The 22,061-nt window shown below is 55.1% G+C and overlaps 6 protein-coding genes across 6 annotated transcripts; 5 read left to right on the forward strand and 1 right to left on the reverse strand.

Moving 5' to 3' along the window:
• Positions 1–1,110: 1,110 nt before the first annotated feature.
• On the reverse strand, positions 1,111–5,275 carry BZA05DRAFT_427020 (uncharacterized protein; the record flags this gene model as incomplete). Its single annotated transcript, XM_051486041.1, has 7 exons — positions 1,111–1,137; positions 1,205–1,499; positions 1,562–1,650; positions 1,684–2,702; positions 2,777–3,016; positions 4,748–4,830; positions 5,214–5,275. 7 exons carry the CDS (start codon positions 5,273–5,275, stop codon positions 1,111–1,113), a joined length of 1,815 nt encoding a protein of 604 aa, XP_051336302.1.
• Positions 5,276–6,736: 1,461 nt separating this feature from the next.
• On the forward strand, positions 6,737–7,334 carry BZA05DRAFT_459112 (uncharacterized protein; the record flags this gene model as incomplete). The annotated part of the gene is made up of 1 exon (XM_051487628.1): positions 6,737–7,334. The coding sequence occupies exon 1, from the start codon at positions 6,942–6,944 to the stop codon at positions 7,332–7,334; it is 393 nt and encodes a 130-aa protein (XP_051336303.1). The 5' UTR covers positions 6,737–6,941.
• A 1,375-nt stretch (positions 7,335–8,709) lies between these two features.
• BZA05DRAFT_148041 (transaldolase) lies at positions 8,710–10,118 on the forward strand. The gene has a single exon (XM_051478976.1). It carries the CDS (start codon positions 9,002–9,004, stop codon positions 9,986–9,988), a length of 987 nt encoding a protein of 328 aa, XP_051336304.1. The 5' UTR covers positions 8,710–9,001; the 3' UTR covers positions 9,989–10,118.
• Positions 10,119–10,545: 427 nt separating this feature from the next.
• BZA05DRAFT_148035 (TfdA family taurine catabolism dioxygenase TauD) lies at positions 10,546–12,281 on the forward strand. The gene is made up of 3 exons (XM_051478975.1): positions 10,546–11,222; positions 11,282–11,585; positions 11,641–12,281. Exons 1-3 carry the CDS (start codon positions 10,677–10,679, stop codon positions 11,982–11,984), a joined length of 1,194 nt encoding a protein of 397 aa, XP_051336305.1. The 5' UTR covers positions 10,546–10,676; the 3' UTR covers positions 11,985–12,281.
• Positions 12,282–14,320: 2,039 nt separating this feature from the next.
• On the forward strand, positions 14,321–18,942 carry BZA05DRAFT_447937 (uncharacterized protein; the record flags this gene model as incomplete). Its single annotated transcript, XM_051487207.1, has 9 exons — positions 14,321–14,353; positions 14,420–14,501; positions 14,553–14,660; positions 14,719–14,775; positions 14,832–14,885; positions 14,956–15,135; positions 15,196–15,237; positions 16,115–16,659; positions 16,735–18,942. The coding sequence occupies 9 exons, from the start codon at positions 14,321–14,323 to the stop codon at positions 18,940–18,942; spliced, it is 3,309 nt and encodes a 1,102-aa protein (XP_051336306.1).
• A 1,156-nt stretch (positions 18,943–20,098) lies between these two features.
• BZA05DRAFT_408164 (uncharacterized protein) lies at positions 20,099–20,833 on the forward strand. The gene has a single exon (XM_051484683.1). It carries the CDS (start codon positions 20,288–20,290, stop codon positions 20,780–20,782), a length of 495 nt encoding a protein of 164 aa, XP_051336307.1. The 5' UTR covers positions 20,099–20,287; the 3' UTR covers positions 20,783–20,833.
• The last annotated feature ends 1,228 nt before the right edge of the window (positions 20,834–22,061 follow it).

Consider the following 22,061-nt stretch of genomic DNA (forward strand, 5'->3'; position numbering starts at 1 on the left):
TTGGCCCCCTTCTCGATGAGGAGTCTCGATGTGGCCTCGTCGCGTCGCTGTGCAGCCAGATGGAGTGGCGTCCGCCTGTATGCGTTAGTTGCCTCCATGTTGGCCCCCTTCTCGATGAGGAGTCTCGATATGGCCTCTTTGCTGTACTCTGCAGCCAGATGGAGTGGCGTACACCCTTCTTTGGCAGTTGCCTCCATGTTGGCCCCCTTCTCGATGAGGAGTCTCGATATGGCCTCGTCGCCTCGCTGTGCAGCCAGATGGAGTGGCGTCCGCCCTTCTTTGGCAGTTGCCTCCATGTTGGCCCCCTTCTCGATGAGGAGTCTCGATATGGCCTCGTCGCCTCGCTCTGCAGCCAGATGGAGTGGCGTCCGCCCGTCTTTGGCAGTTGCCTCCATGTTGGCCCCCTTCTCGATGAGGAGTCTCGATGTGGCCTCGTCGCCTCGCTGTGCAGCCAGATGGAGTGGCGTCCGCCTGTCTTTGGCAGTTGCCTCCATGTTGGCCCCCTTCTCGATGAGGAGTCTCGATGTGGCCTCGTCGCCTCGCTGTGCAGCCAGATGGAGTGGCGTCCGCCCGTCTTTGGCAGTTGCCCCCATGTTGGCCCCCTTCTCGATGAGGATTCTCAATGTGGCCTCGTCGCCTCGCTGTGCAGCCAGATGGAGTGGCGTCGACCCGTCTTCGTCCACTGCCTCCATGTTGGCCCGTTCTCGATGAGGAGTCTCGATGTGGCCTCTTTGCTGTACTGTGCAGCCAGATGGAGTGGCGTCCGCCTGTATGCGTTAGTTGCCTCCATGTTGGCCCCCTTCTCGATCAATAATTTGACCGTGCGTTCGTCACCTATCATGGCGGCTAGATGCGTCGGCGCCCGCCCCAGTCTGTCTTTAACGTCCTTGCTCGCTCCCCGGGCGATAAGCAGAGTTGACGTAGGATGATCCCCTTGGGTGGCCGAAACCAGCAACGGGGTTTTTTCGTTCTCACGACAATCAATGTGTGCACCTGCTAACAACAAAGCTTCTGATACACGAGGGTACTTCCTCATGACAGCGGCGTGTAATAGTCTGTTCCTGAATTCTTTTCCGGCATTGATGTTGAACTTTTTGTTCGGAACGTCTGTCAGGTGAGACTCGGACCTCGCCCATCCTTCCAATAAGTACCCAGTCGGGTGTTTCGTCAGCGCGCAAATGAGCTGTGAGACAACATCCGAAACTTTTCGGCGGCAGGATTTCATGTGGTGCGCGAGATTTTGTAGGGCGTAACTGAGCAACGGTCTGTCGTGAAGGTATTGGACATACTCGTCGAACTCACCTGGCGTCCAATCCGTTGTATCGCTAGTGGTCTTTAAACTGGTGCTTGCGACACACAGGATTAAATATCGGATACAGGTCACCGATATAGCAAGATGGGCGTTGTCCTCATCCATCTTAAATTTGGTCCTATATGCATATCCGGTTGGCCGCAGAAAATATTCCCGAACGGTTTGATGCATGACTTGAACGGTACCACTTGTGCGTTCACTTTCTAAAGATCAGATTAGCTCAGCAAACTCGAGAGGGCGCAGTAACACCTACCAATGGCGCCCTTGGAATGCTTTATCTCCAGAAGGTTTCCTCCACAGTGTATGATTCTTTTGTCGACATCCTGGATCAGGGCGCGCTTGAATAGTTCGTCTGAAGCAAGATAGCTAACGACCGGGGACTCTGGTATAGCTAGGGCGTGGGCAACTTCGGCGTTTGTCGGAGAGCGGGCCGCAAAAAGAATGAACTGGAACAGCCGTATCCCAACTGTAATATCACGAGGTTTGCCTTCGAGCAGCCGGCTCAGAATAAGCTCGTATAGTTCTTCCAACTCCTTCGGTAAAGATTTAAGAACATCGAAGATTTCTTCGCTGGAGTAACCGGTCTCGGCATATACAGATAGTTCTTCCATAACGAGGTGTGTCCACAGGAAAACCCCTTCAGCATACGTGACAATGTGATCGATAGATTCGCGAAGGATATCACCGGTGAAGCTGAGGGGTGCACCCTTCAGACAAGAAAGAGCGTACTGCTCGATGTCGGGCTTGTTCTCGTCTTGAAGCCTTATGATGTCTGAAACTGGGATTCTCGATTCGAGCAGACCGATTGGCCTGCTGGCGATGAACACCTTGATAGTGCAGTGTTTGCTATCGGAACAGAGTTCGAGCAGAAGGTTTAGAATGTCGCGTCTGTCTTCTTCAGTGGATTCATCTACGGCATCGATGATGAGATAAAGCCGTTCCGCATCAGGATGACCACTAAATCTTTTAACGATACTCTTCAAAGAGTCATATTGCCATTCCGAAACAAGGCCGTGTCGCAGAGATTCCTTGTACTTCCGATACTCAGGTTGAAAGTGGAAGAAAAACGACTCCCTCGCGGTGAGGACATCGAAGAGAAGCGATCGAATCATATTGTAATGACTGGTCTGAAGAGCGCCATCCCTGTTGCTGTAAAAGAAGTCGGCGACGATAGCCGAGCCTGCAGCCGGCTTGAATTTTTTTCGGAAATATTTCGTGAGAGTGCTTTTTCCGCTGCCCGGTTTTCCTTGAATATAAAGAAAGGAGGATTTTTCCGACGCTTCCCATGCCTGGTATTTGTCGTGCTTGTGGAACCATTTCAAAGATCCGCGATGCTCCTCGGAGATTTTGTCGTAGCGTGTGTTCTGAAAGCTCAGAAGATTCAGACATTCTGTAAGCCGTAATTACCAGTCAGTCTCAATAGTAATCGACGCGTTATTCATAACTGGATAGGAACGGAAAAACCTTGTCTTTCTTTATCATACTCAATGCGAACCACACCGACCTCAGATGACAGCCCCTCTGGGATTCGCCCCGTAAGCAAGGCTTTCACTCTCGGGAATCTCTCCTGGAGGCGCGCAATGAAACAAATGACTCCCTCAATGAATTTGGTGCTTTGCCGTTGATCCGACTTGTCTAGCCCGTCGATAATGATGACCACCGGTTCATTTCCAATAGTCGAAAAACGAAGACCATTCTGTAGTGCTTTCCAGTAGTTTTCCGCTATTTCCAGCTGAGGATCAGAGTCCACGTTCAGGAGCTTTTCTATGATGGTTTCTGCGGAGTCTTGCTTGGCGAATGCGGATGACACCTCGTTGGAGCCTTTTCTACCTAGAACCCCGTCAAGAAGAACACGAGAGAACTCCGAAATGGCTATCGTCTGACGTGGTGCTGGTAATGATTTCAGGAATTGAAGAAAGAGAGCTTTAGTGAAATAAGCAGCGGTTTGGTCGGGCCCTGGAGCAGAAGCGCAAAAAAAGTATAGCAGGAGCTTGGATTTCAGCTTCCATTCGTCGACAAGATGAGCCGAGACCCTGCTCATGTGGAATCGTGGTGGTCCGGACAAACAAAGCACCTGAGAACAATCCGCCGATTTCCACTGCTCAAATTCTGTATCTCGAAAAATCCAATAGTATTCTGGCTTCTGGTGTACCAAAGGTTCTATCGAATCTTTGTGCTTCTCCTGATCAGCCGCCGATAAATGTTGCAAGAACAGTTTGGGTTCCATGGCGTCAATCTTGGCCAGAATCATTTTTTGTGTGCATGCCGTAGCTATATTGGTAGTTGTGGCCGAATTAGTCGCTGGATAGATGTTTGTGAGTCAATAAATAAAAGGATAATATACCGATCCAATCCTGCAGGTGCTTGACCACTGTCTGATAGGTCGTGTCTGTTTTAGAGGCAATCTTCACCATATCCGTATGATTTTTGTGAACCGGCAACCGAGTCTCGCATCCAGATGGCAGGAACAATTGAGCAGACGATTTTGATACCATTTGTTCCGTCGGACCACTTCTAGAAATCCTTCCTGATCTCTGCAGCAATTAGTCGGTAAACACTCATACCAAACAGCGGAGACCAGGGCTGACCTACTTCGTCTCCCTCAACTGTCGCTGTCTCGCAAGTCTCATAGAAACTGACAACTTTATGCTTGAAAACTCTCCAAAAACCCAGAAGATCCTCCTTTTGGTTGTTCAGAAAGTCGGAGTTCTCTTTCAACAGCCTCAGCAAGTTGTGCCTATCTTCATCCGATTTTCCTTCCAAGATTTCCTCGAGGCCACCAGCTTTCAGCCCATCGTGTGGCGTTCCGAAGAAAAATATCCCATGTGTTGAATCTAGAAGCGCTTTGTGATCGGAGTTCCGGTGAGAGTTGATTAATGTCTGTCGCGCATCGCTTGTTAGTGAACCGCCGGATCAAGACTCGACACCTATGTCGTCAGGCTCCTTACCTGTAAGATCAAGATACCTCCCAAGCTGTGCCCAATAAAGATGAGAGGCCGATGCTGGGTGCCGAGAATCTCAGTATCACTCGGCAGATCGCGAGCTAGGAATGCATACCTTCGCCGAGCTCCTGCTATTCTCCAACTGCTGGATGAATTCACGCGTATAGTCAAGTAGCCCCGAATGACTTTTCTCCCGTCTGAAAAGCCTGCTGTCGTAGCCGTATGTCATAATCCTGATACCCGTCACGTCGTGAGGCAAGAAATCTGCAAGCCACATCTTGCGGGTCTCCCGGCTCCTCCAAGATCCGAATGCATGACCAGCGAGACCAGTCACCGCGACAACACTGCAAAGGGTCATGTCTCAGCAATTTCTCTCATCTGATGCTCAAGTATAGGAGACGGACTCGGCAAGGATATCACCATCGGGTTTATTCAGCGGCGTCATGTTGTAGAAATGATCGTCAATTGCAATTTGGACTCCGTTGACTATCACATAATGATTTGGCTGCAGGTTCAGAAAGTAGTCGGTGCAAGAATCGATGTTGAGGATTGCCGTCTGAGTAGATCCGCAACAAGCTGGGTAAAGTGAAAGTCGATATTTTCGATCCTCAAGTGAGGGATCGAGGGTTCGCAGACCATCGAGAAGCTGGTCGTCACTCCAGTCCAGTGGCACACCGCTGATACGAAAGCTTTTCGGCCCGCGATTTACTCGCTCGAGTTCTGGAGTACGTCCCGTCGAAGCGGCGAATCGTGGAGCCTTCGAAGACACAACTGGCGCCGCTGTGCTAGACTCGAGAGGCCTAGCTGAAGATGGCGGTGAATCGGAAACGATGCGCTTCGAATCGTCTACACGGACGGGTCGGTCGGGCCGGGAATTCATCGCTTGTTGTAGCGAAGTTGCAGTAGGTTGCGGAATGGCTGCATTCTCAGTGGCGCGTGGCCACCAAAAAGGACATGACCAGAGGACAAGGCGGTAAAGGACGTAAAGGAACAGAATGCTCTCGATCGTATATTGCATCATGCTTGCAAACGGTTCAAGAATTGGAAATCGAAGATCATTCGCAAGAGTAGAACGGAGCCGTGGGCAAGAGCAAGTGTAGGTAGTGGCCAACTGAGCAGAAGTGGTGGTGGCCAGCAATTATCGACAAGAGCCGCACGCCGCCGAGCCTGGCTATGTGTTGTCTGGACTCTGCCATCCCAAGAGGCATGGTGAGATGCAGAGACGCGATAAGATAAGCCGATCGAATCCTAGCCTGCCGACAGCACAGCTGCCAGCGGCCGGAGAACATCGAAATGGCACACCAACTTTACGGCCTCAGAACACACCGGTGATACGCAGTAGCAGAAGTTTATGACCCACTGACCACCGACACCAGGAACGCGTCAAAGTTGCTGCCCCCATTCACTGGAACCCTGAGCCCTCGTATCTTGTCTCCGCCTCGAAGCTTGAGGAGCTGAAGGCTGAGCTGATGTACGCCGTAGTTAAGGTGCACTCGGACATATGTGTGGGAAACCGAAAATGGTCTCATACAACCAGAAATGAGCAGCCCAACTCCTCCCTCTCGCTAAGACATGCTGATCTAAAAGCCTGATGAAAATACGAATGCTTCTGGGTTACCAATTCAGCGCATCAGTGCCAGATCCGAAGGAAGTCCGAAGAAGCCAACACGGTGGTATGACGTTTCTACTTACCTATGTACGGCAAATCTAAACTTTTGCGTGGAGAAATGGTGTCTAATCAGCGCGAGTGGAGTGTCAAAGATATGTACTGATTTCTACTAGGTATACCTGCCCGGTACCCACCGGGCAATGGTAGGTTTTCCATCAGGTCTCACGGCGGATAGAGTATCTATCAGCTCGGAAGAGCAGGCAATGTTATCTTTTGCCCTGCTCTAATTCGTGCCCGAATAGCGATCCGCAGAGTATGGATTACACACCCGGGGCGCCCGGGCGCGTGACGAACACTCCAACTGGAAAAACATCCATCCGTGACCGGACTAGCTCCAAGCATCACGTAGTCGGATGTCTGCGACCAGTACGTACGGCTGAGCGTCGTATCACCGTATGTGGACTACATACCTGGAATTGTTTTCCTGGACCACTCTCAGCCCCAAGGACTCGAAAGGCCAGGTCGTGAAAAACGCATCTCGCCGCAAGTTCGTCTTTGTTGCATCAGGGACCCAGAGTCATTGGACAATACATACAACGGGAGTGATCCTGCGAAGCTGGTTCGGCCTCTATGCATAGCGCCCGCCGCTGACGATAGGCCTCGTATTTGTGCTCGAGTGATTCTCAAGATAGCAACATGGGACCATGGGGTGCTTCGGCCGTGTGTTCTGCTGGAGACGGGTGTGCACTTTGGACTCTAGAGTGGAAGGGGGTGATCGCGAGCGGGGAGTTTTTCATCGCGGATGCATGCACAGCGAATGAGGCACGGAGAGGGCCCATTCATGATGCCTTAGGGAAGGGTGGGAGGGGGGGATAAATATTGAGTATCCTCCGCGAGGCCAGCAAGATCCAGCTCTCCCGCCCTCTCGACTCTACCACATCTCTGCACTTTCCCCGCTCCTATCCAGATTCCAACCCAACACCAGTACGGTAAAGTACCCAACCCAACTAGCCATGCTCACGAACCCGCACTGACGAATCCAGCCCAACACCTTCATCGCTACCAGCAAGCAGCAAGCATGCACCTCCGCCCGCAGCACATCATCCTCATCGCCTCGCTCCTCCCCCATCTCACACTCATCCACGCCTCCTCCCACGGCGGCAAAGCCAGCCAACTCCTGCGCCGCGACGCCGACGCCGCCGCCGCGGACGACCTCATCCTCGCGCGCGATGACGCCGGCGGGCTCACCAAGCGCACCTGCAAATACATAGGCTGCAAGTGCTACCAAGGGACGCCAGCAGGCGTGTATTGCCGCGGCTGCTCGAATGCGGTGTACGAGTCTGGAGATCTAGCTGCCTACCCGGGAACGCACCAGAGTAATTGGGCGTTTCAGTGTAATCCCACCGGGGGGTGCTGCGCGTATGGGCCCAGGAAGGATTGCTATGGTGGGGCGCATGGGACTTGTGGTTAGTCTACAGCCTACTGGGGTTGGTGTGTTTGGATGGACAGAGCGGTGGGACGTTGGAAGAGGGATACGGTGATTCGGTTGTCGTGCGGCGGCCGTGTCGAGGACTTTGGGATAATGCTTTTCATTCTTTCTTCGTATGATGTTATGCAGCCGTTACGAAACTGGCTGAAGAATGTGTTACCTATTCGGATGGTCAGCGATGGGGAATCTTCGCATCTATGTGCAATTCTTCGGAACTATGGGGTAGCTGGAATTGCCGCTCAAGATGGCCGCTCCAACGAAGTATAGTGGCCGTGGGTCTTGTCCCAACCGACCACAGTCTTCCGATACGTTTCCACCTGCACAGCACGCTGGGCACATACGTCCGACCCCTTTCCACTACCTATCATCAAACCGCCGTGGTCATGAATGATGATCGGATAGCCTTCACCACAACCCCGCCCCTTCCCTTCCCACCTGTGCGGCTCTCAGCCGGTCCCGCCTTCACACCGCCACCTCCGCCGAGGACCGCATTCCTCATACCTACATACCGTTGTCCCGACACCTGAAGCCCGTCTATCCGGCGTCTATCCATGCCCCCGTTAGAACTTCGAAGCTTGCAACGGCGGGAAAGATCCTTGCCGTGATAGTGGTCCCAAGCGCGACGGCAGCGTCGCTTCCTGGGCTCTAGCGAGACGCTGTTGAGGGCCAGGAGAGTGGTTTTGCGGCGATTAGGTAGTCTTCGGATCTGCGAGTAGCGGAGTTCAGGAAGTCGAGTACTTCGGCAGCTCTCCCATTGCTGGCTAAGACCGGATTGGGAATGGCGGCCGACCCGTCGGCCCGAGGCTTTGGCGAGGGCACTAGTTAGTCAATCGTATTTCAACCACCTGGTGAACTCCCATCCACCTCGCCTGCCAGCGATGGCGCGACCTCGAAAGTCCAAGCCAGGTACTAATCTCTGGTTCGCCGAAATGCGAGGGTATGTGGATGCAAAGTTGCCGACCTGCGATGTATCTACAAAGTGACCAAGCCACCACGCTCCGTCACCTAAAGGCTTCGCTACATAAGCGTGGATGGCCTGTGCGGGGCAGCTGGCGTGGGGGAGCATGACCACTATCTAGTAATAGATAAAGTAGAGTATTCGAGCCGGAACATCGTCACCCCAAGAGTGTGTCAAATCGATACGGCGCGACCAACTGGAACTTCACAGCTGCAAACTGCGATCGAATTTCGAAACAAGAAACGACCTCTCCCACTTGGTCTTCACTCACTTGGTGCGGGCGAGACTCTACCAATAGCCTACCAGCTGTATTGGCGGGGAAACACCCTCCACACGTCGAACCCTGGCATTGCGCCTGTATCCAGTAACGTATCCGCACTTCGAGCTGCAACCCTGTGAGCGGCAACGAATCGGCGCGGATTCCTGCCCTCCGAACCCCACAGAAGCGGAGACAGGCTCTGCGCTAGTGTTTTGCCCGCACGAAATGCCGATATGTACCTCAGTAACCAAGGAAGTACCAAAGTATCCAACGAGCTCTCTGGCAAAGTACGGTCGATAATATACCCCACTACAACCCCGCCATGGACTGCATAGAGACAATAAGTACTCAATCATCCACCGCTGCCGCACTCGAGCTGCTAATCTATCGAAAGAAACAACAACCCATCATTTCCACCGCTTCCGACACTCAATGGCCACCCAGACACAGCTATCACACCTCCGCGCCCAGTCAGCGATAGACTGCGACACGCTCGACGTTTCCGTCGCGGAGGCCCTGGGGCCCTTCGCCGACTGCACCTCGAACCAAGCGATAGCGCTCGGCGAGCTGACCAAGCCCGCAAACGCCCCGGTCCTCACCGCTGCTGCGACGATCGCGCTCTCGCACCCATCGCCGACACCCACACTCGTCTCCGAAATCGCCTCATGCCTCCTCTCCGCGCGGATCCTTCCCCACCTGACCGGGTACGTGCACACGCAGACGAACCCGCTGCACGCCTTCAGCACCTCCGACACGGTGGCGGACGCGCGGCGCATCGTGAGCATCTACGCGACGCTGTCCCCGTCGATCACGCGCGAGCGCGTGTGCATCAAGATCCCGTCGACGTGGGAGGGCCTGCAGGCGTGCCGCATCCTCGAGGCGGAGGGGATCCGCACGCTCGCGACGACGCTGTTCACGCTCGTGCAGGCGAAGATGGCCGCGCGCGTCGGATGCACGTATGTCGCGCCGTACGTCAACGCGCTGAGAGTGCACTTCGAGGAGGGCTACGTGGATGCCCATCCCGGCTTCGAGATCGCGGTTGCCGCGCAGAAGTGGTACGAGGTCGTCGGCGCGAAGACGCAGGTGCTCGCGGCGAGCTTTGTTGCGCCGCACGAGGTGATGCGGCTTGCCGGGTTAAAACATGTTACCGTCTCCCCGCCGCTGTTGGCCGGGTTTAGTCAGGAGGCGTTCGTGCACGGACAGGCGCAGAGTTTGGTCGACGCATGGGCCGAAAGCGTGCAGGAGACGGAAATGGGCGAGCTATTGACCGAATCCCAGTGGAGGCTGGAACTCAATCGCGAGGATGCCGGGCGCGGCGCGCTGAAGCTCGTTGACGCGATCAACATCTTTTCGGATGTGCAGGAGAAGCTGGATGCGTTGTGTGCGGGCGCGCTGGAGACGGTGAGGGCTGCGGCGTGACTCTGCGGTGCGGTGCCGTGTTCCGGTGAATGAGTGCGCTCGATAGCAATTGCAGTTATATCAACGCGTACATAACTATTTCGCCACATGGTTTCAAGCGCAGTCGTGCTTGGGCGGGACTGTCACGGCATGCGGATCCATGTCCGCCCCCAGTATTCGCTTCGCCCAGCTGCTCTAACTAGCCGCTCATCGACACCTCAACCACTGCCAGCATCACCGGTGAATTGTCATCTGTTTAGCCCAAAGAATTCGTGATAGCAATGGCACATGTGAGGTGTGTGGGGAAAACCAATCTATCCGAGCCCGCTGGTGTACGCCGAAAGCCCTTCCGAAAGCTGCCAATCTCACTCGATCACCGCGCCGCCCATATCCTATCAGCTTCCCCGAGTGACACTGTCCAGGATGATGGATCTCCACGCGGGTAGGAGGTAGGTATGCGATAAGAGCTGATCCGACATCCGAGCGATCCTGGCTGAAACAATCCCGCCATTGCGGAGGATTCGCACGCCACATGCAGCCCAATCGCGAGTGTTGGATGGAGATCATATCGGTGCCTGACCCTGACCGAGAATGACGCAAGAAACCGTTAAGATTGCTCACAGCCAGCCAGAGACGTCAGAGTATAAAGCTGACTGCCGTCGACGGTCTGTCTCCAAATCGTAATTCAGCAACAACCTAGATACTCGCAATGGCTCCTTCTACTATCTCACTCGCCCCTTCTACGGCCACCGCCTCTGCCACCGAGTCCACCAAGCTCAAGACCACTCCAACTCCCACTCCCACACAAGCCGTCAACACGCTCACCGCGCCCCTCCCCTATCCACCCGCCTTCTCCCCGCTCCTCTCGCACCCTCACCACGAGTCCACGCCCGTAATCGGCACGGAGTTCAGCGGCGACTTCCAGCTCTCCTCAATCCTCAGCTCCCCCACCTCTCTCCAGCACCTCGCCTCACTGATATCGCACCGGGGCGTAGTCTTCTTCCGGGGGCAGGAAATAACGCCCTCGCAGCAGCGGGAGCTGGTGCAGTCCCTCGGCGAGCTCTCGGGGAAGCCGGCCACGAGCGGACTGCACATCCACCCGCTGACCCGCGAGAACGGGAAGGACGGCGACCACATCTCGATCATCAGCAGTGAGGAGCGGATCAAGTATGAGAATGCGCGGAAGGAGCGCGAGCGCGTGCGTGAGCTCGGGTGGGAGAAGGGCGAGGAGTCGCAGTTGGCGAGCGTTGGTTGGGTGAGTACCTACTCTCTGTTAGGAACGGCAGACGGGTGGCTGACGGGATATGTACATAGCATGCGGACATCACCTTCGAGAATGTCCCCAGCGACTACGCCACACTCAAGGTGCACACGCAGCCGGCCACGGGCGGGGACACGCTGTGGGCCAGCGGCTATGAGGTGTACGACCGCTTGTCCCCGTCCTTCCGCGCCTACCTCGAGACCCTGAGCGCCGTGCACAACGCCGATCGCTTCAAGGAGGTTGCTGCCGCGCGAGGCCACACGCTGCGGAATCATCGCGGCGCCCCGGAGAATAACGACCTTGAGCTGACTGCCGTGCACCCGGTAATCCGGACTAACCCCGTGACGGGCTGGAAAAGTACCTCCGCCTGCTCCCTTTCGTCCTTGTCCCTGCTAACACCTTCTGTGCACAGGCGTCTTCGTCAACCGCTCCTTTACGAAACGGATCCTGGGCGTCTCCATTGACGAGAGCGAGCTGATCCTAAACCACCTATTTCGGCTAGTATCTGAGAACCACGATCTGCAAGTCCGGTTCCGGTGGGCGCGGTACAAGGACGGGGAGACGGGGGACGTTGCCGTGTGGGATAACCGGAGCACCTTCCATACCGCCACGGACGATTATATCGAGACTGGAGGCGTGCGCAGCGGGGATCGCGCTGTAAGTCTGGGTGAGAGACCGTTTTACGGTGGTCAGGGCGAGCGGAGTAGAGGCCGCAGGGAGGCGCTTGGATGGAGGGGCGTGGAGAGGATTTATTAGATACATCTTGGGTAGAGGAGATTTCTGTGCGAATAAATAATGAGCTTGAAAGTTCTTCCAGGCGGGTGAATTCGAAGAGGGATTTCCGCAGCTGCACCGTGATGCCGTAGTTACTCATAGTCGTGTGGTTCCACGTAGATAGCGCTTGTAGTAGTCGCGCCTATCGCCGGTAATCGCGTGAATTGACGTCGACAGGCGAAGGTAACCGTAGAAGACCTCAATTAATCGGGAGCGAGGTAACTCCTCGGGACGACCGAACAGGCCCCAGGCATAAAGTGATCATAATTCTGCCCTTGACTTTGTGTGATATCGAGGGGAAGAAATCTCCCAAAGACAAACGGCTAGAGGACATCCACATTAGCTAGTTGCTCGACCGGCGACTGGAGTAGGTAGGATACCGCAGGAGGTCGCATTCGATTCTCGCATAATACTCGCAGAATACTCCCCAATTTCGACGTAGTAGCATCGTTCTCGTCGAAGCAGAGGGATGCGATCGATTAGGTAGAAGATGTCTGGGCCGTGGCTCTTGGTGGCTTCGCCAATCCGCCACTTCTCCGCGGTATCACGAGCGATGGTTGATGTAGGCACGTCTGGAAACCGTACAGCGTTGGCGTGGTAAATCGTTCTTGCCGAAGCAGAAGGATGCGACCGAATAAGTAGAAGATGTCTGGGCCGTGACTCTCAGTGGCTTCACCAATCCGTCACGTCTCAACCGGTTTGGGTTCTCGATCCAAAGGCACCTTTCGTCGCACAAGGTGAAGCGAGAGTTGTCAATAATCGTCAGCAAGCGGAGGCGGTAACGAGACAGCAAATGCAAGATTTATACATACCAGGTAGACGGTGTAGATATCTCCCTCATTCTCGCCTATATCCCACACAGTCACCCAGTGCAACTCTGATACAGGTTTTGCGAGGGCTCGTTGCCAATGCCTCTCCAGGGCTGACGAGAAAAGAAGCGCACACAGAGGAGAGAGAGGAGATGGGGGGTTGACCGTCGACTCGAGGGATAATGATCCAGAAAGAGGAAGAAGAAGAAAACCCTGCCATGCTCACCAACGTTGACGCCCACAGCTGCTAACCACATTCGTTTTATCCCGCCGACAGGAGTCCTCCTTCACTTCCTCCTCTCGCCGACAGCTTTTACGTCCCTAACAGCTCCTCCATTGTTCTGCCACACTATACTTCCCATCCCGCGTACGAAAGAGAGCCATAGTCGTTGACTGTAGACGCCCTAGCCACACCCGTGCCGTTCAGCTCCTCGATGCCCATACAGTCGCAATCATGCGAATGCATTGCAATGTTAGTCGAGATGAGCCGGGATGGGTGCTTAGAAGTTAGCTACCCTTTCGGCCCTTTCGGGTTACTTACTTGAGGTGTTGCAGATCGGTTCTGCCTGCCGGTTGGACTCCTAGGTGTGGGGCGTGACCTTGGTCCTTTCTCACCCCCGGTGTTGACAGCGGAATCCAATGGAGCCCAACGCATCGCCGTAATCGTTGAGGTGCATGGGAATTGTAACGATTAAACTCGGTGGTGGAAGTCATCTGCTGGCGCACATATTGCGTATTCGTGCGGCCTTGCACGATCATGTATCGTTGAGGTCGTCCTTGGATGCGTGGACAGACTGCCTCGTCAGCTTCTGATGGACGTTGACATCGATGCGTAGGTCAATGGGCCAATCGATAGATGCCTTGCCTTGCGTCTCGTAGTCGGGATATCGGATCCATCCAATTCATCCCTTCGGCCCGATCAGTCTGCTCCACACGTTTTGCACAAGGCAGGCAGAGCATGGGAGCCCACCATTTGCCGATGGTTGGAGCATCCACGAAGACGGCACAATCGGACAATAGAGATGAGCATCACCGGCATGTCGAGCTGCATGGATCAAACTCAAGCTATAAGCTATCGCACTCTCTCCGACACTTTACCGCAGTCCTGGGCGAGTGTAGTAGATAGGTTTACCCAATGCACTCGCATGCGCCTTCACTCCAATCGCTATTGTCATCGACGTACCCCACATTCAACGGCCAACCCCGAAGAGCCTCGGACGGCCGCCCACGTTTAGGGTTCTGGGCGTCGCGACGTGCATTCTTGAACGTCGTTACGCGGAACTAACAGTTTGGGCCTTCACCACCTATAAATCGGTTGCCAGCGAGCGAGCTGTTCCCTTTCTTTTTCTCTTCACACCATCAACTTCTCCACTGGTAGTTGGAAGTTAAAATCACCCAGACTTTCAACTTCCTTACCGCCTGAAGAGTCAAGTCTTCTGTCCTCCACCACGAACGATCACAACATCCATCACCACCACCACCACCGCTATCACGCAAAAAGTGAACAGAATGGGTCAAATTAATTCGAAGCCTGTCGCCGAGGTATGGCAACTCCATCCGTTCTCTATATCCTGTCAATGAATCGATCTAACTCGCGCAACAATTCAGGGCAACGCCGGTTTTGCCCTCAAGTCCATGAATCCCCCCCAGGTTCCCTTCGCTGGTGACGGTGCCCAAGAGGACAAGAACAGTGAGTAACCATTATCCAATCCTGCACGATTACCGCTGACATGTGTTGCAGAGGGATTCTTTGCCTTTTTTCAACAACTCTGCGGTGGCAGGCGTAAGTCCATCATCAAGAAAAACCGTAACGGCACCATGGTTATTCATGCCCCCCTAGACGGAGGATGTAAGTATTCGTTCAATCTCTCCATATGCTCCACCAAAGTTGCTGATGAGTCTTGCAGATCCGGTCCTCGCGCCTTTCCCTCACGGGTTTGGCGACGGCAATAACTACTTTTCCGGTAAGCATCTACCGAGTGATGCGCTGTGAGTCTATGCTGACCTACATCCTTTGCAGTAGCCGAGCTGCTCGCCGGTGCGGAAGATTCGGGCTTTGCTGACGGTGTCACCTGTAAGCTGCCTTCCTTCTCTTTTCTTGCTGATATTTACAGCTCATGCTGACTTCTCTGTGGCTGCAAAAGATGAGAGTGAAATCGAGGATGAGAGCCAATTTACCATAAACGAGTTTCTCGAAAACACCGAGACTGCCGAGGATGCAGTCAGCCTCGCAGAGAGCAGTGACAGCATCTCCTGGTCAATTGATACTCTAGCTCCCCCGATTCCCCCCAGGAACCCCGCCCGCGTCGTCCTTGCAGGTCAGCGTAAGACCAACCCTTCCTGTAACTAAACCATCATCGGGAAAAGACACTGACACCGCGCAGTTTGTGCGATTACCCACGACCGCTACTACCGACGCCATACTAGTAAGTCATCTTCCGTTCCTTCTTTCTTCTCACCGCAGGACTAACGTGTAGCAGTCTAACTGTGCCAACATCTGTCGCCATACTACCTTCTGTAGCAACAAGAACCGGACATCGATGTGTGGGCTTTTCTGTGCATTCGGTGTCTTATAACATCTATCTTGTTGTCTTCGGAATAGGGATCAATGGCTGGAATTGGGCGTTTGTTTTCTGGGTACTTCGGGAGTGGAAAAAAAATGGGGGATTGGGCGTTTGTTTTCTGGGTACTTCGGGAGTGGAAAAAAAATGGGGGATTGGGCGTTGTTTGTTTTGCTGTTCTGGGGTTTGGGGGGGAAAAGGGCAAATCATCTCTGGAGTTTCGATTCTGCCTGGGTACTTAGGTTGCAATCGTGCTTCGGGGACTCAATCAAAAAGTTTACCTTGATTCGTTCTTGCTCTTGTTTTTGTTTTTAATCTTGTTTGGAGTTTTCGGGGTGCAGTGCCAGCCTCCAGGCGGTTTGTGAGTTTTGTGTGGACACGTTCGTGGCAACAGGACTCGGTAGTCCTGGTACCTGAAGAGTGATGGCAAAGTTCGACATCGGGCGGCGATTATATTGGATATGATTATGGATGGATCCGAGAAGATTCACGAGACGGCGTGCACACTCATGAATGAGACTCGTCCAATAGAACTGCTCATGGCAGTGTGTACGCGCCCCCCGATTGGCTATTCACTGATTTTCAAAACTCTGCAGACTGCAGCCGCATGCGTCGCCGGTTGATGTGGATACCTACATACTTCCCACCTACAGACATCGCACACTGTTTCAGCCCACTACATAACCTGGCCCCCCGCAACCGCCCCCACTGCTCCGCAACATCACTCTCTCCCAGCCTCCAGGTCCCTCGAGCCTCCAGCCTCCAGCAACCAGCAACCAGCAACCAGCAACCTTCTCCTTCCCTCCATCACGAATCACCACCCAAGACCCAATGGCGCCCACCAGACCGTGCATATTCTTCCAACAGGGCCGCTGTCGCGCCGGCGATGGTTGCACGTATTCGCACACCGCCGCTCCGACATCGACTATCCCGCCGGCAACACCAACGCCAACGCCAATTCGGCAAAGACCGGCGGGTGCGGTTGTGTCACAGGCGGCGCACCTAGCGCACCTGGCGCTTCGGGAGGGGGGCGTCGGACGAGCCGGCACGGACTTGCGTACAGTGGGCGCGACGGCGGGAGCAGAGGGAGCTTGGAGGTCGCATAGGACGACAACGGCGGCGCCGGGACCGGGACCGGGACTTCTGGTGCCGTGTAGGTTCTTTCAAATGGGACACTGTGGGCGTGGCGAGGGCTGCAAGTTCGCGCATGTCACGGCGTCTACCGGGCTCGGCGATGCCGTGGGAACAGCGGAATTGGGAGCGTTTACGGTGGGCGCGATTCAGTCGGTACTTAACTACCTTGTGCTCCTATGTCCGGGTGGTGATATGACAGATATTGACAGACACTGACATGTTCCCTAGTTCGACCAACCCACACCTACACCCACCCCCGCCGCAGCTACCGCCGCCGCCCCACGTGAGACCGACGTCCGGGTCATGGGCACGACGCTCTCGGTGACGTTCGGCGGGGGACTCACGATCGCTTCCATAGGCTCAGCCTCGGACACGAACATCGTGACGATGCAGCACCTACCAGCGCGCGCGGACGTGCGGGTAATCCAGGAACTTCTCTCGCGGTTCAAGTTCGATCTCCCACTGGAAGCGATCCGCGCAACGCCGATCGACGAAGGAACGTACGCCACAGCCAAGTTCGCGGACTCGGCGCAGGCGGCCGCGGCGATCGCAGCGCTGGATGGGCTCGTGTACGAAGACCACACCTTGGCCGTCAAGCTGTACCGCCTGAAGGGCCTGGCGGGCGTGAGCCAGAGCGCGACGAGGGTTAGCTGTACGTTCTTTGCGCCGGCTAGGATCGCGTCCATCACCTTCAACTCGCAGCGCCTGGCAGTGCAGGCGATGAGAAGATGCGACGGCAAGCGGATCCGCGGCCGGAAGATGGAGTTCAAGGACCACCGCAATTACCGGCTGTTCTCCAGCAAAGGCGAGATCAGCGTCGGCGGCCTGGCGGCAGCGACGACGAAGGACGAGCTGAAGGTGGCCTTCAATCATGGTGTGAAATCCATTTTCCTGCACGACCCGACGTACGATCTCTCGGCGCACGAGGCGATGGCGCACATCGCCAGTCTGTTCACGCAGCGCGCACCGGACGTCGAGGGATGGGAGATCGTCTCGCCGGCGGACATGCGCAAGACCAAGACGATAATCCGCTTCAAGAGCGCTGCGGCGGCACTCGACGCCGTGCGCAACCACGACGGAAAGGTCTGCGCTTTCCTCGGCGGGAGCCAGATCTTCCTGCAGCCCATCTACACCGCGAACTTCAAGATTGTGCCCGAGATCCACCGCGCGGTCGTGAAGGAGCTGGAATGCCTGATGAAGGATCAGCCGCCGGGGGTGCAGATCCGCGTGTTTGGTGGCGAGACGCAGTCGCTGGCGACGGTCCGCGTTACGGGCCAGGACAAGAAGAAGGTCTCGGCCGCAAAGACGATGGTGGGGAAGATTGTGAGGGGACGGCTATTCCAGACGGCGACTGGGGAGGCGATCTGGGATCCGTTCTGGGCTACTGCGGAAGGCATCCAGAAAATTACCGGGATCGGACGTGAGACTGCGACGTTCGTGTTCTGCGATAAGCGCAAGTCGCAGCTGTTTCTCTTTGGCACCGTCGAGAACCAGGAAAAGGCCGTCGAGCGTCTGCACGGGTGCAAGGCTGCCATCGCCGAGAGCGGTCACAAGATTGCACTCGAGGGCGGCGCGTGGAGGAGCATCATGCGTGGTGGCCTTCGCGCATTGCAGGAGAGATTCGGAGCGAACATGGTCAAGATCGACGTCACCAAGCGATGCATTATGTTTACCGGTTCCGCGGTCGAGCTGGAAGAAACCCGGACTTTGTTGAAGACCAACACTGGGGCGGAGAAGGACGTAACCTCTACGGCGACGGCGGACGGGGATTGCCCCATCTGTTTCGACACGGCGGAGAGCCCGATCCAGTTCTCAAGCTGCGGCCATACTTACTGCCTCTCCTGCCTGCGCGACTACGCCAGATCAACACTTGATACCCGCAAGTTCCCCATCGCCTGCATCGGCGCGACCTGCGAGCGCACGCTCGACCTCGCCGTTCTCGCCACAATCCTCACCCCGGCCGAGTACGAGACCATCCTGTCCACCGCCTTCACCGACCACATCCGCAGCCATCCGACCGAGTACTCATACTGTCCGACGCCGAACTGCCCGACGGTGTATCGCACCACCACTTCCACCTCCTCGGACACCGTACTCACCTGCGCCTCCTGCCTCCTCGACATCTGCACTTCATGCGCGGTCGAAGCGCACACGGGGCTGACCTGCTCAGCATACAAGCTGTCAATACACTCCGACACCGACGCGGACGTTGCGTTCGAGCAGTGGAAGCGTCGCAACCGAGTGCACGCGTGTCCGGCCTGCGGCACCGATATCCAGAAGTCGGATGGCTGCGACCATATCACGTGTGCGGTGTGCAAGGCGCATATCTGCTGGAAGTGCTTGATGGTCTTTGCCCGCAGCCCGGAGGTCTATACACATATGACCAAGGAGCATGGAGGGATTGGGGTGCAGTATGATGGTGATTCTGATGATTGATGGTGAGAGATTGGTGGTTGATAGGGGAGGGTTTCCGATTACCTACGTGTTCTGAATTCAAATCTTTGGGGTTTCTGGTGCATGCGGTGTGCACTGTGCAAGAACCGGGGGAGTGATCGTCCATGAGAGTTCCACAGGCCGGAGGCCGGTGGCTGGAGTGCAAGGCAAGGTTGAGAGGGGGTAATGACGTACCGTAATGGACAGTGGGGCACCGTACTCCATCTGTACATAAAATTCCGAATGCCCGCCAGGCTGCCAGGCTGCCACGAGTATGTACCAATGTAGGCAGAAGGCAGTGTTTTGGTTTATACCTCAACTAGGCAATACGGTATGAGCACCGTACACATGACGATAGATTCCGACCTCAGTTATCAATACGAACCTCGACGCCGATGGTTGCGTAACCCGTTACATACAGCCCGTTAAAGCCTGACTTGTGTATGTAGAAGGATGTCGACAGTCGATCTGAAAGGGCTCTAGGAATCTAGGAATCTAGGAATCTAGGATTGTGGGACTATACCTAATAGTTTAGGTAACCAATCCAATCCACGCGTTCTCGTTCTCGTCCCGGTGACGTTCCCGGTGTGCACCGTGATCACTAGTCGTAAGTTGTAACTTGTAGATACATATATCTCTAGGGTGGTTCCTCGTACGCTAAAGCTGTCTGGTCTCCCGACTCCAGACTCCAGCAGGCGGTCGAAGGCTCGAAGCGCAAGAGTAGGTCTTATAGTCTATAGAATCATAGATACAGCTAGCTTGTGTTGAGTACGCTCCCTTCGTCCGATTTCATCGATGTTGGGATGATATGTAGAGTATGTAGATAATCCGCACGTCCCTCGCCCCGCATTCGTATCTCAATTTCTCAAGTTCACGATTCTCAACTTTCAAGAGTCAAGAGCCAAGCGACAAGAGGTGACAAATCCGGACCAGCTGGTCACACCGAGCTCGCTACACTAGCGCCCATCGTACGTGAGTAAGAGTGCACTTCTGCAGATATCTGGAAGCCGGTTAGTTAGTTGGATGGCCCATGTGTTTGTCATATACCTGTCTGGTATAGTGGTACGTGTACGGGTGTTTTAGGCCAAGACTCAAGTTTAGACTCTAGAGTAGACATCACACGTTACATAGAGCAGAGTATAGTACAACACCCGTCAACCTATGAACTCTAGGTGAGTAGGTACCTACATACGGTACGTCGCACACTGGTTTCCGCACTACATAACCTGGCCCCCCGCAACCGCCCCCGCCCCCCGCTGCCCCGCAACGTCTCTCCCTCCAGCCTCCAGGTCCCACCAGCCTCCAGCCTTCAGCAACCTTCTCCCCCTCCATCTCTCACCACGACCACATGGCGCCGACAAGACCGTGCATATTCTTCCAGCAAGGCCGCTGTCGCAACGGTGATGGTTGCACGTATTCGCACATCGCAGCTCCGGCCACGGCTGTCCCGCCGTCGGCCGCGGCAACCCCAACGCCAATTCGGCAAAGACCGGCGGGTGCGGTTGTGCGACAGTCGGCGCACCTGGCGCACCTGGCGCTTAGGGAGGGCGGAGTCGGACGAGCCGGTACGGACTTGCGCACAGTGGGCGCGGCGGCGCCGGGGGTGGAACGTGGTTGGTGGTCGCGGAGGACGACAGCGGCGGGACCGGGATTGGTCCGTCTGGTGCCGTGTAGGTTCTTTCAGATGGGACACTGTCGGCGCGGCGAGTGCTGCGAGTTCTCGCATGTCACGGCGTCTACGCTCACAGCGATCCCGTGGGAACAGTGGAATCGGGAGCGATTACTGCGGGCTTGGTGCAGACGGTATGCACCTTGTGCTCTTATTTCGCTGGTGATGATATGACAGATATTGACTGTTGACATGTTCCCCAGTTCGGCCGATCCATACCCATGGCCACCCCTACGCCGCCGCCCCACGTGAGACCGACGTCCGCGTCACGGGCACGACACTCTCGGTGACGTTCGGCGCAGGACTTGGCATCGCGAGCATAGGCTCAGCCTCGGACACGAACATCGTGACGATGCAGCACCTACCAGCTCGGGCGGACGTGCGGGTAATCCAGGGACTTCTCTCGCGGTTCAAGTTCGACCTCCCAATCGAAGCGATCCGCTTGAGTGATTGATGGTGGTGGATTGGGGGCCATTTGTCGATAGGGGAGGAATAGAAATAGGTGTTCCGAATTCAAACTTCGTGGAGTTTCCACCGCATGCGGTGTGTACTGTGCAAGAACCGGGGGAGTGATCGTCCATGAGAGTTCCAACTTCCACAGGCCGGAGGCTGGAGGCTGGAGTGCAAGACAAGGCGGAAAGGTGGTACCGTAATGGCCCATGGGCAGTGGGGCACCGCACTCCATCTGTACATAAAACTCCGAATGCCCGCCAGGCTGCCAGGCTGCCACGAGTATGTACCTATGTAGGCAAAGGCAGTGTTTTGGTTTATACCTCATACTAGACAATACGGTATGAGCACCGTACACATGACGACAGATTCCGACCTCAAATCCTCAATACGAACAGAGACGCCGACGGTTCCACCTTCCAACTTTCGTTTAGTAGTTAAAGCCTGATTTACATATCCAGAAGGATGTCGATCTGAAAGGGCTCTAGGAGTGTCACCTGTGGGACAGTGGGACTATAACTAATAGTTTAGGTAACCAATCCAACCCACGCGTTCTCGTTCTCGTCCTAGTGACGTTCCCGGTGTGCACCGTGATCACTAGTCGTAAGTTGTAACTCGTAATATAAATACATTTCTAGGGTGATAATTGATTCCTCCTAGGCTAAAGCTGTCTCGTCTATGGTCTCCAGCACTCGGGGAAGGCTCGGAGCGCAAGAGTAGGTCTTATAGTCTATAAAATCATAGATACAGCCGGCTTATGTAACTACGCTCCATTCATCCGGTGTCCTTGTGGGGTGATATATGGAGTATGTAGGTAGGTATTCCGCACGTCCCTCGCCTCGCACTCGTATCCATCTCAAGTTCTCGATTCTCAACTTTCAACAGTCAAGAACCAAGAGCCACGAGGTGACAAATCCCGACCAGCTGGTAACACCGAGCTCGCTACACTAGCGCCCATCGTACATGAGTAAGAGTGCACTTCTGTCCTCAAGGCGCGGATAGC

The sequence above is a fragment of the Tricharina praecox genome (assembly GCF_024521635.1).
Source record: "Tricharina praecox strain CBS 144465 chromosome Unknown BZA05scaffold_27, whole genome shotgun sequence".
Taxonomy (NCBI): Eukaryota; Fungi; Ascomycota; class Pezizomycetes; order Pezizales; family Pyronemataceae; genus Tricharina; species Tricharina praecox.